The sequence below is a fragment of the Micromonas pusilla genome, assembly GCF_000151265.4.
Source record: "Micromonas pusilla CCMP1545 genomic scaffold MICPUCscaffold_5, whole genome shotgun sequence".
Classification (NCBI taxonomy): Eukaryota; Viridiplantae; Chlorophyta; class Mamiellophyceae; order Mamiellales; family Mamiellaceae; genus Micromonas; species Micromonas pusilla.
In genome coordinates, this window is record NW_003315886.1 from 626,134 (window position 1) to 641,554 (window position 15,421).

The window sequence follows — 15,421 nt, forward strand, 5'->3', positions numbered from 1 at the left end:
GCGGGCGGCGCGCGCGACGGCGTTGCCTAATAGAGAAAAGTTGTCATCGTCGACGGCCGACGCGACGATCGCGCGCCGAGTAGATCGATCGCCGCGACGCGCGAATACGCGCGGACGGACGCGAGGGCGAGGACGCGGAGGAGGGCGAGGGACGCACTAGGCCGCGGTCGGCCCGTCGGACGCGTTCTTCATGACGAGGCGAGCGACGACGTGCGGTGCCCTCGCGCCGACGACGGACGTGTGTCCCGGAACGGGCCGCGGCGGAGCCGAGGAGAGGGTGCGACGGAGAAGCGCGCGGGCGGCCGAGGTTTCCCCGCGGTCGTTTCCCGCGCTCCGCGCCAGCAGGCAGAAGAGCCAGAAGAGCGGAGGTTCGGCCCGGAGCCGGAGTCCAGTCTCGAGCGTGAAAAAAAAAACTTCGACGTCAAACCTCGGCGCGCGACATCGATGGACCCCCCCCCTTCTCCGGAGACGGCGCCCGACCCCACGCCCGTCGCGGACGACGACGCCGCCCTCGGCGCGCTGCAGGGGAAGCTGCACCGGTTCGCGGTTCGGAACCACGGGTTCATCGCCGCGTTCGCGGCGTCCAAGGTGACGAAGCACGGCGACGGCGTGCTCTTCGCGTTCGCGAACGTCGGGATGGCCGATCTCCTCGCGGAAGAGGGCGACGACGACTTCCAACGCGCGCGCGACCTGGAGCGGCAGCTCGTGCTCGTCCACGGCGGGATCACGTCGAGAGCGGCTGCGGGGTGCACGATGGAGGCGCTGCGCGCGAAGATGCGCGCGGAGACGAGCGCGCTCGCGGAGCGTCTGACGACGACGACGCGCGACGGCGGCGGAGGCGGCGGCGGCGACCGCGAGTCGTTCCACCTCGTCCTCGCCGCGGGGATGGAGTACGCGACGGAGGACGTGCTGGAGGCGCTGCGGCCGCCGAAGTGGAACGGCGGCGGAGGCGGCGGAGGAGGAGGGGGCGGGAAGAAGAAGAAGGGGAGAGGGAGGAAAGCCGACGGCGGCGGCGGCGGCGGCGGCGGCGGCGGCGGCGGCGGCGGCGGGTACCCCGGGGTCGGGGGCGTGAGCGTGATGCGGCTGCAGTACGGCGACTTCCGCGCGGCGCTGACGCACGGGCTGTCGATGAACTTGCAGGACGCGCTCGACGTCGAGCTCGACCGTGAGGAGTGATGTCCTCCGTAGCGTGAATAGCGAGGGCGGCGACGTCCTGACGAAAAAAAGCGACCCAAAGCCAAACTTCGCGTTTCGTTTCGCGCGTCGCGTCGCGCCGCGCCGCCGCGCCGAGTTGTCTCCTGATGAGATCGCGCGGTCGTCGCATTGTCAACCGCGCCCGCCGTCGCCATGGGAGAGGACGCGACGCCGGAGGGCGCGGAGAAGAAGATGACGTTCGCGGAGCGCAGGGAGGCTGCGCGTCTTCGAGAGAAGGAGGAGCGGAGCGCGGCCGAGGGCGCGCCCGCGTCGGCGTCCGGCGGAAAGAGCGGAGGATTTAAGATTCCGAAGATCGAACACGGCAGCGCGGGCGGCGGCGAGGGCGACCGATCGAAGCGCGGCCGCGACCGCTCGCGCTCGCGCTCGCGCTCGCGCTCGCGCGACCGCAAGAAGCACCGCAGCCGTCGCGGACGCAGCGCGAGCCGCAGCGCGTCGCGCTCGTCGCGCTCGTCGTCGTCGTCGTCGTCGTCGTCGCGACGCGCGCGCAAACATCGAAAACATCATCGCTCCAGCGATCGCAAGTCCTCCGATCGCAAGAAGAAACGCCGCTCGTCGCACGGAGACGACCGCGACCGCGACGGAGCCCGAGCCACCGGCTTCAGCGCGCCGCACGACGCCGCGCTGTCGATGAACCCCGCGCTGGCGTCCATGGCTGCCATGGTGGCGCGAGATCGCGTCCGCGCCGCCGCCGCCGCCGCGGACTCGGCGGGCGGCGGCGGCGACCGCGACCGCGACCGCGGCGGCGATCCGAGGTACGGGATGGGCGCGGGAGGCGGCGGCGACCGCGACCGCGGCGATCGCGGAGGAGGAGCGCCGACGGACCCGAGGCGGACGGGCGCGGCGGGCGGCGGCGACCGCGGAGGAGGAGCGCCGAACGAAGGGAACAACGCCGGGGGGGCCCGCGACGGCGGCGAGCTCGCGGCGGACATCGAGATGATGAAGCGCATCTCGGACGCCGCGAAAGCGGTCGCGTCGAGAGCCGCGGAGGAGCTCGGGATAACGAACGTCCCGCCGCCGCCGGGGATGGGGCCGGGGCCGGGGGCGGGAAGCGACTTCACGCTCCACGGGACGAATTTGGGTGGCGGATACGCCGACGCCGGATCGGGGATCGGATCGGGAACGGGCGCGGGCGCGGCGGAGGATTCTCTCCGATTCCACCCGTCCATGGAGGGCAGACTGATCGGCAAAGGCGGGTCGATGATCATGGAGCTTCAGACGGTGCACGCGGTCAAGTTGAACGTCGTGCGAGGCGAGGGATTGGTTCAAATCTCCGGCGCCGCGCTCAATATTCAACGCGCCAAAATCGCGATCGAACGGCTCTGCGCCCCCGACGCCGCCGCGCTGGGGTCCGGGCCAGGGGCGGCGGACGCGCCCGGGTACATCACCGAGGTGGTCGACATCGGCGGGCACATGGAGGGCCGCGTCATCGGCTCGGGCGGGGGCACGATTCGCGACATCGAGGCGCGGTCGGGCGCGAGCGTCAAGGCGCGTCCTCCTATTTCTGACTGCTCCCCATACGACCGCGTCGGCGTTGTGAACGCCGATCCTCGAGGACTTTTCCACCCGGCGCATCTCTCCGCCCAGGGTCCCTCGCTCACAATCCCGACGCGCCTCGACGCCTTTCAACTCCGCTTCTGACGCCTTTCAACTCCACCCCGACGTCGCTTTGAATGGACCCTCCCTCGACCGTCAAGGTGCAAAAGGGCGCGGGGACGTGCACCATCGGCGGCTTCGACCGCGCCAAAGTGGACGCCGCGCGCGCGATGGTGGACGCGATCATCGCGCAGCACGGCGGCGCGCACGGCTCTCTTGGTGTGCCCGGGCCCGGCGGCGTCGTCGAGAGGGTCCACGTCCCGCGCAGGGGCGGGCTGATCGTCGGCCCGCAGGGGGTGAACATCAAGCGGATGAAGGAGGAGTCCGGCGCGGACATGCGGATGGTGCGCGAGACGGAGGAGGTTGTCATCACGGGGCTGCCGGACCGCGTCGAGACCGCGGTGAAGCTCGTGAAGGAGCTCCTCGCGACGATGCCGTACAAGCCGCACGAGCCGGGGTACGTACCGGGCGGCGGAGGCGGCGGGGATCGAACCGGCGGCGCGGGCGGGATTGGCGGCGGCGGGTACCCGCCCGTCGTCGACGAGGTCGAAGAGCGCGTCCCGTGCCCGTTTCTCGCTGGCGTCGTCATCGGCCCCGCGGGGGCGAAGATACGAGAGCTGTCTCAGACGCACGGCGCGAAGTTGTTCGTCCGCGGCGGTCACAAAGAGCAGCCGGACGGCGCGAAAGGGCAGGAGGTGTGCGTGATCAGCGGGCGACGCGAGTGCGTCGACGCCGCGAAAGCCGCGGTGGAGGCGCTGCTCGCGGAGAAGCGCGCGGGCGGGATGGGCGGAGGCGGGATGGGCGGCGGCGGCGCGGGCGGCGGGGCGGCGTCGTACGGCGGGGCGGCGACCGCCGCGGGGGGGTACGGGATGCCGGGGCAGTATCCCGCCGCGGGGCCCGGCTACCCGGGCGGCTACCCGGGGATGATGCCTCCTCCCGGGATGATGCCTCCTCCCGGGATGATGCCTCCCGGGATGGGGGGCTACCCGGGGATGATGCCGCCGCCGCCGTTCGGTGGCATGCCGGGGGGGTTCCCCGATCCGTACGCGGCGCATTACGCCGCGGCCGCCGCCGCCGCGGGCGCCGCGGGCGCGGGCGCGGGCGCGGAGGAGGAGGCGCCGGGCGCGGAGGCGGCGCCGGGAGGAGTCCAGGACCCCGCGCTGGCGGCGATGCACGCGGAGATGCTCGGCGAGCTCGGGATCCAGTCCGCGTCGGCGGTCGGCGCGCCGCCGCCGCCGCCGGGAGGGCCGAGCATCCCGAGCGCGGCGGACGTGGGCGCGCCGCCGCCGCCGCCGCCGCCGCCGTGAGACGACGAATAGTAATCGATTCGATACATCACGATCCAACCGTCGCTCGACCCGCCGGCGTCCCATCGCGTAGTATGATACCGTCCATCGCGCCGCGTCGATCGATCGCTCACTTCTTCTTCTCCTCCTTCTTCTCCTCCTCCGCGCGCGGGCACCCCATCTCGCACAGCGCGGACACGAGCCCGAGGTCGGCCTCGACGCCGCGTTCGAAGATCTGTCTGATGACGCCAATCTCCGCGGCTTCGACGTCGCGCTTGATCCAATCCCCCTTCTGATCGATCGAGTTCCCGCCGCCGTCGACTTGCGTGTACAGGTAGATGTCCTCCAACCGCTCCGCGAGCAGACGCGACCGCGCGATATCCCACGACACCTGGTACGGGTTCGCCTGCGGCCTCGACCGTCGTATGATCGCGTGCGCGTCCTCGTAGGACATGCCCTGAGGGTCGAAAGGCGTCGGGGGCGGAGTCGAAAGGCGTCAGGGGTGGAGTTGATAGGCGTCGCGGTGTGTCGGGGATCGAAAGCGAGGGGGGGCGGGCGGAGAGATACAAACGCGGGAAGGGAAGAAAGTCCTTAAGGATCGGCGTTCACGACGCCGACGCGGTCGTACGGGAACGGCGTCATACTAGCTAGGGGACGCGCCTTACAAAACGTGAGGTATCCGAGCACCGTGAGCGACGCGCGATTGATTCCCGCGGTGCAGTGCACGTACGTCCGCTTCCCCATGGCCTGAAACAGCGCGAGCTTTCGAACCATCTCCGGGAGCATCTTCGCCTGGTCGAGCCGGTCGAAGTCGCGCACGGCGACGCGGACGATGGGGACGTCGCGGTCCAACGCGCGGCGTCGAATGGGTTCCCAGTCGATCTCGAGCGCGCCGTGGCACAGCGTGCACTGCAGGCAGATGATGGCCTCGACGCCGCCCTCGTCGATGAGGCGGTCGACATCCGCGGGCGAGCGCGGGCACGAGCCGATGACGAGCTTCGACGACGCCAGCTGCGCGTCGGTCGGGGACTCGATCGCGGCGGGCGGCGACGCGGACGCGTCGAACACGACGGGGTCCCAGTTCAGCGTCCACTCCCACCGTCCGCCCGTCGGCGGCGGGTCGCCCCCGCGCGGCGGGCGGATCTCGTTCTCCTTGACGCCCGCGGCCTCGGACTCTTCCTTTCGCTTGTCGTACGCCGACTCCTCGGACTTCATCGCCTCGTCCGCGTCGGAGGACGCCACGGCGCGGAGGATCGGGGCGATCGCCGATCGTCCCGCGGAACGGCGGCGATTCAACATCGTCCTTCTCGCGACCGCGGAGCCGCGCGCGACGGACGAGGAGGACGACGCGCGGGCGAATCGCGCGCGCGCGCGAGGCGGCGCGGGCGCGACGCGCGATGCTGCGTGGATGACGGACGCCATGAAGACGGCGGCGGCGATGCGGCGTGAGGGCGGCGGACGGGGAATGGAGGCGACGACAGGATTTATGTACTTTTCGGATCTGGTCGGATTCGCCCGTTGATGGATGAGTTCTCGTCTTCGCGCGGGGCGACGTCCGCGCGCACACCGCGCCGCGCCGCGCGTCATGGGGAAGAAAGGCGACCGCCGCGCGAGGGCGCCCGCGACGGACGGCGGCGAGACGTCCGAGGCGTCCGCGGAGCCGGAGCCGGAGCCTCCCGCGGGGATGGGCGCGTTCGAGCGCGAGTACGAGGCGAGATTAGGCGACGGGGATGCGGAGGAGCAGAAGCGGCAGCGTTCGGAGACGACGACGACGACGACGACGACGACGACGCGGCCCGCGTCGGACGACGCGCGCGCGGACGACGCCGAGGTGCATACCGGCGGCGTCATCCTCAGGCTGAACGCGAAGCTCAAGGCGGCGAACGCGGAGCGCGACGCGATGAAGAGGGCGCACGACGCGATGGCGAGAGACCTCGAGGCGCGTCGCGTCGATCCTTCCGCCGCCCGCGCAGCCGGGCGCCATTTAACAACGAATCGAGCTCACTCGCTCACTCGTCCACATCCCTCCCTCTCTCCTTCCTCCCCCGTCCACCACCGCGCAACGCAGGCGGCGGGAAACGAGATCGAGCGCCTGACGCGCGAGCTGTCGACCGCCAAACGCGCGCCGCCGCCCTCGCCGTCGCCGCTCGAGCGTCGCGCGAGGGAGGCGGATGCCTCCGCGGCGGCGGCGAAGGCGGCGGCGGCGGAGGCGCGCGCCGCGCTCGCGCGCGCGCAGATATCGACCCGAGCGATGAAGGACGACCTCGACGCCGCGACGCGCGATCGCGCCGCGGCCGAGCGCGTCGCGGCGGCGGCGAAAGACGAGCTCGCGGTCGCGGCGAAAGACCTCGCGCGGCTGCGCCTCGCGCTCGCCGCGCGAGGCAACGTCGAGGCGAAAGGCGCGTTCTATTACCACACCGGTCCCCATACGACCGCGTCGGCGTGGTGCACGCCGACCCTTAAGGAGTTTCCCCGGCGCATCTCTCCGCCCAGAGTCCCTCGCTTTCAATCCCGACACACCTCGACGCCTTTCGACTCCGCTTCTGACGCCTTTCAACTCCGCCCCGACGTTCTCGCTCGTACGGACCGACCCGAAAGCCGCCGCGGTGATGGACGACGCCGCGAAGAGGCTCGCCGCGGCGGAGCACCGCGCGATCGCGAAGGGCGACGAAATAGCGGCGAGCGTCGCGCGCGAGGCGCTGAGCGCGGCGAGCGAGAGCCGAGACGCGATCGCGAAGGACATCGCGCCCGCGGAGGAGACGTTGGCGCGCGTGAGAAGAGACTTTTCAGACGCCAAGGCTAAGGTGCGTTCTATACACTGGTCCCCATACGACCGCGTTGGCGTGGTGAACGCCGTTCCTTAAGGACTTTTCCCGGCGCATCTCTCCGCCCACCTCTCGCTTTCAATCCCCGCTCTCGACGCCTTTCAACTCCAACTGACGCCTTACAACTCCACCCCGCCATCGCTTTGTATGGAACGACCCTAAAAGTGGGACGCGGAACGCGTCGCGACGACGGGAGCGCTGGAGAAGGCGCAGAAAGAGCACAGCGCGCGAATCCTCGAGCTCGAGAAGACGTGGCAGATGCGGCTGACCGAGGAGGTCCAGCGAGCGACGCGGACGGCGAACGAGCGCGCGCGCGTGAGTGCGACGGACGCCGCGACGAGCGCCGCGAAAGCCGCCGGGTACGACGCGGTGAAGAGCGAACGCGACGAGCTCTTGAGAGGGATGACGCCGCTGGAGATGGCGGCCAGGGACGTCGCGCGCGTGAACGCGAAGCTCACGCAGAAGCTCGTGGACGTGCGGTACCTCGCGGCGTCGCTGACGTACGACCGCGAGGAGGAGGAGGAAGAGGAGGCCGACGCGCGCCGCAGGAATAGCGTCAATAGCGTCGCGTCGCCGCCGCCGCCGTCGACGACGACGACGCGTCGGATCTCCGCGTCGTCCGCGCTGGGGATGGACGACACGCACGCGCGGAGCGTCGTGAAGTCGACGTCGAGCGGGTACATGACGACGACCGTCGTCGCGAAGAAGAAGATCGCGACGGCGCCGCCGCCGGCGCTTCGTCGTCGCGCGCCGACGCCGACGCCGACGCTCGCGCGCCCCCGACTCGCGTCCGCGTCCGCGGACCGCCCGCGCGTGGGCTCCGCCGCGAGCTGGGGCGCCGGTCCGTCGACGACGCCGCCCGCGGCGACGTCGAGCCGCCGCGGCGACGTCAAGCCCGGCGTCGGGCTGTCGAAGCGCGCGCCCGTTCGCGTCGCGTCGCTCGCGCCGCCGTCGGCGTCGTCGCGGCGTCGCCAGCCGCCGCCGCCCTCCGCGGGCGACGACGGCCTCCGTCGCGCGCGCTTCAACCGCAAGCCCGGCATCCCGAGCACGAGTACCCGGGGCGGGATGGGCACGAGCGTGAGCGCGACGGGCGGGGGGTTCGAGTACGCGTCCGCGAAGACGTACGGCGCGTCGCCGGGGGCGCAGGTGAAATCCGTCTACGGATCCGGATCCGCGGCGGGGCCGCGCCGGGCCGACCTCGCGCGCTTCGACGCGCTCGAGCTCGACGGCGACACCCCGCCGCGCGCGCCCGCGGAGAAGAACATCGTCCCGAACATCCGCCCGCCGCCTGAGGTGGATCCCGGGCCCGGGGGGGGGGACCCGGGGATGCGACGACTGGACGCGAGTCTGAGGGGCGAGTTCGACGCGTTGCGCGCGGAGTACGGCGACTTGCTGAGAAAGGCGACGAGCGGCGGGGCGGGCGTCGGGGACCTCGCGCGGAGTTTAGAGGACGTCATCGCGCGGCTCGAGGAGAAGTCCGCGCAGATCGCGGGGTTGCAGCGCATACGATGAGAGGAGCGTTCTAGTCTAGTTTCTATAAGATATCGAGTCCACCCATCTTCTCGAAGTCCACTCGTCTTCGAGTCCACCCATCTCCGTCGTCGTCGTCACTGCGTCGTCATCGGCAGTCGAAAATCGCCGGCGGGAGCTTCTTCGCGTCCCTCGGGTCCACGCACTCACTCGGAACCGCCGCCGCGGCGCACCACACGCACGGGGGCTTGCACGACCGCTGCGTCGTCTTCGCCGCGCACTCCCCCCCCGGAGCCGGCGCGGTGATCGACGTGGACGCGTCGCGGCCTCGAGGCGCGAGCGCGGCGGCCGGCGTCGCCGCGAGGAGGAGGCAGACCATCGCGGCGAGGAGCGCCGCGAGGAACGCGGACGGCGAACGTCGCGACATCGATCGGTGTGTCGCTTGGCACGGCAGGTGTGTCGCTTGGCACGGCAGGTTGGCACGGCATCCTGTCGTGAAAACCAAATACGCTTCGTACGAGGTAAAGTGTTGCGAGCGCGCTCATCGTTCAGTTTCATCGGCACGTCGGCACGTTCATCGGCACTTCGAGAGTGAACCGTCGCCGGTTTCATCGGCGCTCAGGGAAAAATATCGGCGTCGAGTCTGCGTTCATCGAGCGACGCTCCCGCACGGCGAGTGCCACGCGGCGCATCGCGATTTGGGCGGGAAATTAAAAAGCGCCCGGACACCTTCGACCGTCGCGCGCGCACACCACGCCGCGCACACCACGCCGCGCACGCACGCATCCGCTCATCAATGAGCACCGCCGCCGCCGCCTCTCGACTCTCCTGCGCCCGCGCGCTCACGCCCTCGCGCGTCGCCCTCGACGCGTCGTCGCCGCCGCCGAATCGCGGCGTCCTCGCGCCGGCGCGGCGCCGAGGCCGCGCCCTCCTCGCGGGATCCCCGACGCGCGCGCTCGCGTCCACGCCGCGCTGGAACGTCTCGTCCACCGCGATAAGTAAGATGAGCAGCTCGAGGACGATCGTGAACGATCACTACAGCTTCGGCCCGCTGGACATCCCGCGATCGCAGGTGTTCGCGGAGACGCCGCTTTCGTACGGCATCGTCAACCTCAAGCCGGTCGTGCCGGGGCACGTCCTCGTCGTGACGCGACGGATCATCAAGCGGTTCGAGAGCCTCACCGAGGACGAGCTCGTGGACGTGTGGACGCTCGCGAAGAAGGTGGGGTCCGCGCTGGAGAAGCACCACGGCGCGACGTCGCTGACGTACGCGATCCAGGACGGCCCGAGCGCGGGGCAGACGATCCCGCACGTGCACATACACGTCCTGCCGAGGAGAGACGGCGATTTCGAAAACAACGACGAGGTGCGTTCTACACACTGGTCCCCATACGACCGCGTTGGCGAGGTGGACGCCGATCCTTAAGGACTTTGCCCGTCGTCTCTCTCCTCCCATCCCTTGCGTTCAATCCCCGTCCTCGACGCCTTTCAACGCCATCTGACGCCTTTCAACTCCACCCCGCCTTCCAACTCCACCCCGAAAACAACGACGAGGTGTACGACGCGGTCGACGCGAGCGAGAGGGCGATCGGGGGGGGCGGGGAGCGGCTGAACTTGGACGCGGAGCGGGTGATCCGGACGCCGGAGGAGATGGCGGCGGAGGCGGCGACGATCCGGAAGCTGCTGTTCAACAACGGGGTCAACCCGAACGCGCGCTGACGCTGATGTGAGGATGACCGACGGAGTCGTCGCGGGCGAGCGGCTGGGAGCGACGACTGGACGAGAGAATAATAAGACAGGAAGCGACTTCGAAGAAGTCAGGGGGGACGGAGGCGAGGAGGACGGACGGACGGACGGACGCCGACCGCGGTGCGAACGATATTACGCACCGCGCGAGCGGCCCGGTCGATCGCGATGGCGCCGCGGCGCCTCCTTGTATAAGACGAAAGCACGTTATCAACACCGCTGTCTGTACTACCCGAGCATGGACTCCAAGTCGATGTCCGCGGCGGTGATCTTTTTCGCGCCGAGCTTCATCGGCTTCGGCTTGGCGGACGACGACCCCCGGAGATCCCCGCGCGTTGCCCCCCCTCGTCCTCCGATGGTCACGTGCCCAGTCGCGTCCGTCCGTCGCGCGGGCGGCGGGCGCCGCGCGACCGGCGCAGCCTGCGCGGGCGCTGGGGCGAACAGGTCGTCGTCGTCGCCGTCGCCCCAACCGCCGCCGTCGCCGCCGCCGTCGCCGCCCGCGTCGCCCCAGCCGTCGTCGTCGTCCGCCGCCGCCGCGAACCGGTTCGGCTTCGAAACCGCCGCGCTCGGCGCGTTACTCCTCCCGACCCCGCCCAGACCGGACAACCGCTGCCGCGCGGCGAGCTCCTCCGCGTCCTCGCCGAAGTCGTCGTCGTCCATGTCGCCCCACCCGTCGTCGTCGTCGTCGTTCGCCGTCGCGCCGCCCCCCGCCGCCTTCGGCGACGGCGGCGGCGAATCCCACTTGGACGCCGCCGCGGACGCCGCGGACGCGGACGCGCCGCCGTATCCTCCGCGCGACTTCGCCGGCGTCGTCTCGCGGCTCGCCGTCGGCGTGTACGACTCGCCGTACAACCGCGGCGGCGGCGCCGCGGACGAGAACGCCTTCGCGGACATGTCCACCCCGCGCGCGGCGGCTTCCTCCTCCGCGCTCTTCTCCCGCGACTTGTAACTCTTGGAGTCGCTTTCGCCGCCGCCGACGCCGCCGGATATGCGCTTCGCCGCGGCGTCCACGGCCCACTTCAACAGCCCGCCCTTGGGTTTCGGCGCGCCCGCGCGCTCCGCCTCCGCGGCGAGCAGCGCCGCCGCCGCCTCCGGCCCGCGCTCCAACCGCGCGCTGTGCTTCTTTAACACGTCGACGAACGCCTCGAGGCACTCGAACGCGTTCTTTCGAACGTCGTTATCCGGATCCGCGCACAGCGGCGCGACGGACGGGACGACGCGGCCGGCGCACTCGCCAGGGTCGTAATACGCGATCGTCGCCACGAGCGCCATGACACCCGCGACGCGCGCGGGAGGGAACGGGTCACGCAGCGCTCTGGTGAAGGCGTTGAGGAGGACCCTCTTCGCGGTCGTCTCGGAGAGGTACCCGGCGACGTTGCCGAGGAGGATCGTCGTGTTGGCGCGAATCGCCGGCTCGACGTCCGTCTGCAGCTTGCTCAGATGCTTCAGCATTCCCTGGTGCGATCGCTGCGAGAGCTTCGAGGCGAACAGGAGCGTGGACTTGAGCGTGAGCTCGCGGAGGTACGGCTCCTCGTCCGCGAACCCGGTCTGCGTCGCCGGCCACACCGTCTCGTCCACCACCTTCTCCGGGAGGTGCTCCGCGAACGCGTGCAAGTTTTCCAACAGCGCCATCCGCACCGTCTTGTCCGCGCTCGAGGTGAACAGCTTGACGATGGTGGGCGTGACGCGCGCCGCGAACGTCTCCGCGTCGAGCCCCTTCGCCGCGTGCAGCATCGGATGGACCGCGAGCGCGGGCGCGCTGCCGAACACGAGCGCCTCGGCGACTTGCGGAAGAATTTTTCGCTCCACGCACGGCTTGGCGAGAGACTCCAGCACGCGCGGGAGGTGCCGGAAGAACTGTTCCTTCTCGATCGCGTCCTTGAGCGAGAGGTTATCCAGAAACGTCGTCGTCTCCACGAGCTTGTTCGCGAACAGCGCGGAGTTATCGACGAGTTTCTTCGGGTTATACCGCCGCGCCGGCTGAGACCCGAGGAGCTTTTGGTAATCCTTGAGCAGCGCCGGCGGGATGCGACTCGTCTCTCGCAGCTGATCCGTGCGCTGCAGCGGCTCGCCCCTGTACACCTCCTGTATCAGGCACCCCAACCCCCACGCGTCGATCGCCCACGGCGGGCCCTCCGGCACGCTCGCCCAGTCCCCCCTGCGGTACTCCTCCGGCTTGTACTGATCCGGCACCGCGAAGCTCGAGTGCACGATGCGCGCGTCGCCGTTCGTCCCACGTCCGACGGACGCGAGCTCGCTCACGAGGTCGAACCCGGAGAGCTTCCAATCGAGCCTGTCGGTCACGACGACCGCCGCCGCGCTCACGCCGCCGTGCACGAGCGCGCAGTCGTTGGAGAGGAACGACACCGCGGTCGCGATCTGACGCAGCCCGAGCGCGAAGTAATCGTCTCGCATCTGATGAGGGTCGTTCCGTACGAAGCGATGATATCGGGGTGGAGTTGAAAGGCGTCAGAAGCGGAGTTGAAAGGCGTCGAGGTGTGTCGGGATTGAAAGCGATGGACCCTGGGCGGAGAGAAGCGCCGGGCGAAGTCCTTAAGGATCGGCGTTCACCACGCCGACGCGGTCGTATGGAGACCAGTGTGAGATAGAACGCGCCTGATCCGTGGACGTCGGGAGGTCGCGCAGGTGCTCCGTCAGCGGCGTCACCGCCTCCGTGACGACGTAGATGGTGAGCTCCGGCCCGTTCTCGACCTCGAGCGAGTCCTTCACGAGCAGCACGCACGGGTGCCGGATGAGCTTAAGGCGTTTCGCGCCGTTCCGCGCGGTCGCGATCCGCACTCGGTCTTGATCCACGTTGCCCACGAACTTGAACACGGACACCGCGGATCCGTCCTCCTTGCTGACGCCGCGGTAGTGCGTCCACGGCCCGAACGCGCCGGCGCGGTACGGCTCGCCGAGGTCGTAGTTCAGCTTCGGGCCGCTCTGCCCGAAGAGGTTGCCGATGCTCCCGAAGGAGACGTTGTTGAACATGGCGCGTGGGTCAGCGACAAGATCGCTTCCCGCTGCTCTCCGCTCGTTCTCGCGCTGGCGAGCGGGCGCCGACTCTGAGTCTCTCGATCGATCGCGGCGCGGGCGCGGGCGCGGACGCGCGGCGTCGAGGGGCCGCGGCGAGGGACGCGCGCGAGGGGCCGCGGCGCGCTTCGGCGGACGCGAGGGAGACGCGCGGGAGCGCCGAGGACGCGCGCGTCGGCGGTGAGCCGCGCGGCCGTGCGATGTGCCGCGCGGAGGCGCCTTCGAGCGCGCGGCGGAGTCGAACGTTCGGCGCGGCGTCCGCGGCTGGGTCGGTCGTCGTCCGAACTCATCGCGAGGCCGTTCAAAAGTCGGCGAAGCAACCGCCAACTCTCCACGCTCGGCGCCGACAGTTCCGACCGCGCGCGACGGCGACGACGCGTGCGCGCGAACCACCGGCGACGGCATCCGCGGCCGCGCGGCGCTCGACGACGGCGACGGACGCGAGACGCGGGCGGGCGTTCGAAGGACGGACGGACGAACGAACGACGACGACGACGACAAACGTTCGTTCGCGACGACGATGAGCCCGCCGAAGGGCACTACTAAGATCCCGTCCTCGTACATCCGCGAGAGCCTCCTCAACGACGGGACGACGAAGTATCACGTCCGCGCGTACGACGCGGTCGAGCGCAAGGCTGTCGCGATCGGGACGTACGCGACGATGACGGAGGCGGAGCGCGCGTTCGCGGCCGCGACGGAGCCGGGAGGACGGCTCGCGAGAGACGACGCGATGCCGGGCTGGGGCGCTTCACCGATCGCCGCGGCGAAGGAGGAGCCGAGCGTCCCCGCGGCGCCGAGGGCGGCGATCGTCGCGCCCGCGGCGCCGCCCGAGCGATGGATCCCGGCGTTCGCTCCCGCGCCCGCGCCGGTTCAAGTCGCGCCGGCGAAGACCGAGGCGCCGTCAGCCTCCGCGCTCGCCGCCGCCGAGCTCGCCGCCCCGCCCGCGGTCGCGCCGCTGCGCTTCGTGATGAAGCCGCCGCCGCCGGTGGAGCAGCCCCCCGCGGCGCCGGCGCCGACGCTCAAGTTCGTGATCAAACCGCCGCGGTCGCCGCCGCCGGAGGAGGACGGCGAGAAGAAAGCGGCGGCGGCGACGACGGCGGCGGCGGCGGAGGGAGAAACCGAAAACGCCGCCGCCGCCGCGGACGCGAAACCGGACGCCGCGATGGACGCCGCGCGCGAAAACCCGGAGAGGTACCAGGGCACGGCGACGACGAACGAGTGGAAGCGCCCGCCGCTGAGCGAGTGTTCCCCGGAAGACTTCATGCTCGATTTTTTCCGCTTCCACGAGTCGCGCGGCGACGACTGGGAGATCGTCTGGGACATCCTCGACAACGCGCTGCGACGCAGCGGGCGCCCGCACGACACGTTGGGCCTGTACAGACAGGTGTGCGCGCGAGGCGGGTTCATCAGCCGCGAGAGCGCCAAGGCGCGCATAAAAATGCCAGAAGTCTTCGGCCACCTCTTCAACTACTGGATCGGACACACGTACACGGACATCGGAAACAACCTCCTGAACGTGTACGAAAGGTATTTCCTCCCGTACGAGGTCGCGCACCCGGAGGACACCCCCGAGCAGACGACACCGTGCGTCGCGTGCGCGCGCGTCGTCCACGCCGGGGGCGACGCCGTCCCGATGTACGCGCAGTCGACGTGGATCGAGTGCGACGCGTGCGGCGAGCGCAGGCACGAGTGCTGCGCGTCGCGGGACGATCACGTCAGGAGCGCGGAGCGCGACGGCGGGAGAGCGACGTCGTACGTGTGCGAGAAGTGCGCGCCCGATCCGGGTCCGGGGACGAGCTCGACCGTCGGCGTGGAGCTCTCGATCGCGGGCGAACGCGTCGTCGTGCGCGCGGTGGAGTCTCCCGGCGGCGGCGGCGGCGGCGGCGGCGGCGGCGACGTCGCGGCGGCGGCGAAACGGAAACGCGACGCCGCGGACAAGGCGGCGAGGGCGAAGATGGACGAGCACTTCGAGCGGTACCTCGCGATGCAGCGTCGGCGCGGGCGCGCGTACGACGCGAACCACGTGCGGCCGGTGCGAGCGGAGCTGCCCGGATTGCCGATATCGAAAAAGTTCGACAAGGGACCCGGCGCGGGCGGAGGATCGGGCGCGGGGGGCGGAGACGCGGGGGGCGCCGCGCCCGGTCGTTTGCCCGGGCTCGGGCTGCTTCACCACGCCCAGGGCGTCGGCGGGTATTCGGGCGTGCTCAGCATGTTGAAGCCCGCGCAGTGACGACGACGACGGACGGACGGACG

At 70.6% G+C, this 15,421-nt stretch overlaps 9 protein-coding genes across 9 annotated transcripts; 5 read left to right on the forward strand and 4 right to left on the reverse strand.

Moving 5' to 3' along the window:
• Positions 1 to 444: 444 nt before the first annotated feature.
• Positions 445 to 1,176, forward strand: MICPUCDRAFT_58016 (uncharacterized protein; the record flags this gene model as incomplete). Its single annotated transcript, XM_003058416.1, has 1 exon — positions 445 to 1,176. The coding sequence occupies one exon, from the start codon at positions 445 to 447 to the stop codon at positions 1,174 to 1,176; it is 732 nt and encodes a 243-aa protein (XP_003058462.1).
• A 696-nt stretch (positions 1,177 to 1,872) lies between these two features.
• Positions 1,873 to 4,115, forward strand: MICPUCDRAFT_39753 (uncharacterized protein; the record flags this gene model as incomplete). The annotated part of the gene is made up of 2 exons (XM_003058417.1): positions 1,873 to 2,694; positions 2,910 to 4,115. 2 exons carry the CDS (start codon positions 1,873 to 1,875, stop codon positions 4,113 to 4,115), a joined length of 2,028 nt encoding a protein of 675 aa, XP_003058463.1.
• A 109-nt stretch (positions 4,116 to 4,224) lies between these two features.
• MICPUCDRAFT_58019 (uncharacterized protein) lies at positions 4,225 to 4,548 on the reverse strand (the record flags this gene model as incomplete). Its single annotated transcript, XM_003058794.1, has 1 exon — positions 4,225 to 4,548. The coding sequence occupies one exon, from the start codon at positions 4,546 to 4,548 to the stop codon at positions 4,225 to 4,227; it is 324 nt and encodes a 107-aa protein (XP_003058840.1).
• Positions 4,549 to 4,685: 137 nt separating this feature from the next.
• Positions 4,686 to 5,516, reverse strand: MICPUCDRAFT_58020 (uncharacterized protein; the record flags this gene model as incomplete). Its single annotated transcript, XM_003058795.1, has 1 exon — positions 4,686 to 5,516. One exon carries the CDS (start codon positions 5,514 to 5,516, stop codon positions 4,686 to 4,688), a length of 831 nt encoding a protein of 276 aa, XP_003058841.1.
• A 163-nt stretch (positions 5,517 to 5,679) lies between these two features.
• MICPUCDRAFT_58021 (uncharacterized protein) lies at positions 5,680 to 8,431 on the forward strand (the record flags this gene model as incomplete). The annotated part of the gene is made up of 3 exons (XM_003058418.1): positions 5,680 to 6,514; positions 6,588 to 6,898; positions 7,085 to 8,431. The coding sequence occupies 3 exons, from the start codon at positions 5,680 to 5,682 to the stop codon at positions 8,429 to 8,431; spliced, it is 2,493 nt and encodes an 830-aa protein (XP_003058464.1).
• A 106-nt stretch (positions 8,432 to 8,537) lies between these two features.
• On the reverse strand, positions 8,538 to 8,816 carry MICPUCDRAFT_58022 (uncharacterized protein; the record flags this gene model as incomplete). Its single annotated transcript, XM_003058796.1, has 1 exon — positions 8,538 to 8,816. One exon carries the CDS (start codon positions 8,814 to 8,816, stop codon positions 8,538 to 8,540), a length of 279 nt encoding a protein of 92 aa, XP_003058842.1.
• A 576-nt stretch (positions 8,817 to 9,392) lies between these two features.
• MICPUCDRAFT_33505 (uncharacterized protein) lies at positions 9,393 to 10,350 on the forward strand (the record flags this gene model as incomplete). The annotated part of the gene is made up of 2 exons (XM_003058419.1): positions 9,393 to 9,755; positions 9,944 to 10,350. 2 exons carry the CDS (start codon positions 9,393 to 9,395, stop codon positions 10,106 to 10,108), a joined length of 528 nt encoding a protein of 175 aa, XP_003058465.1. The 3' UTR covers positions 10,109 to 10,350.
• Positions 10,351 to 11,182: 832 nt separating this feature from the next.
• MICPUCDRAFT_17555 (uncharacterized protein) lies at positions 11,183 to 13,126 on the reverse strand (the record flags this gene model as incomplete). Its single annotated transcript, XM_003058797.1, has 2 exons — positions 11,183 to 12,543; positions 12,748 to 13,126. Coding segments are annotated over 2 exons (1,740 nt in total), but the record flags the coding sequence as incomplete, so codon positions are not given.
• A 562-nt stretch (positions 13,127 to 13,688) lies between these two features.
• Positions 13,689 to 15,398, forward strand: MICPUCDRAFT_58026 (uncharacterized protein; the record flags this gene model as incomplete). Its single annotated transcript, XM_003058420.1, has 1 exon — positions 13,689 to 15,398. The coding sequence occupies one exon, from the start codon at positions 13,689 to 13,691 to the stop codon at positions 15,396 to 15,398; it is 1,710 nt and encodes a 569-aa protein (XP_003058466.1).
• Positions 15,399 to 15,421: the final 23 nt, after the last annotated feature.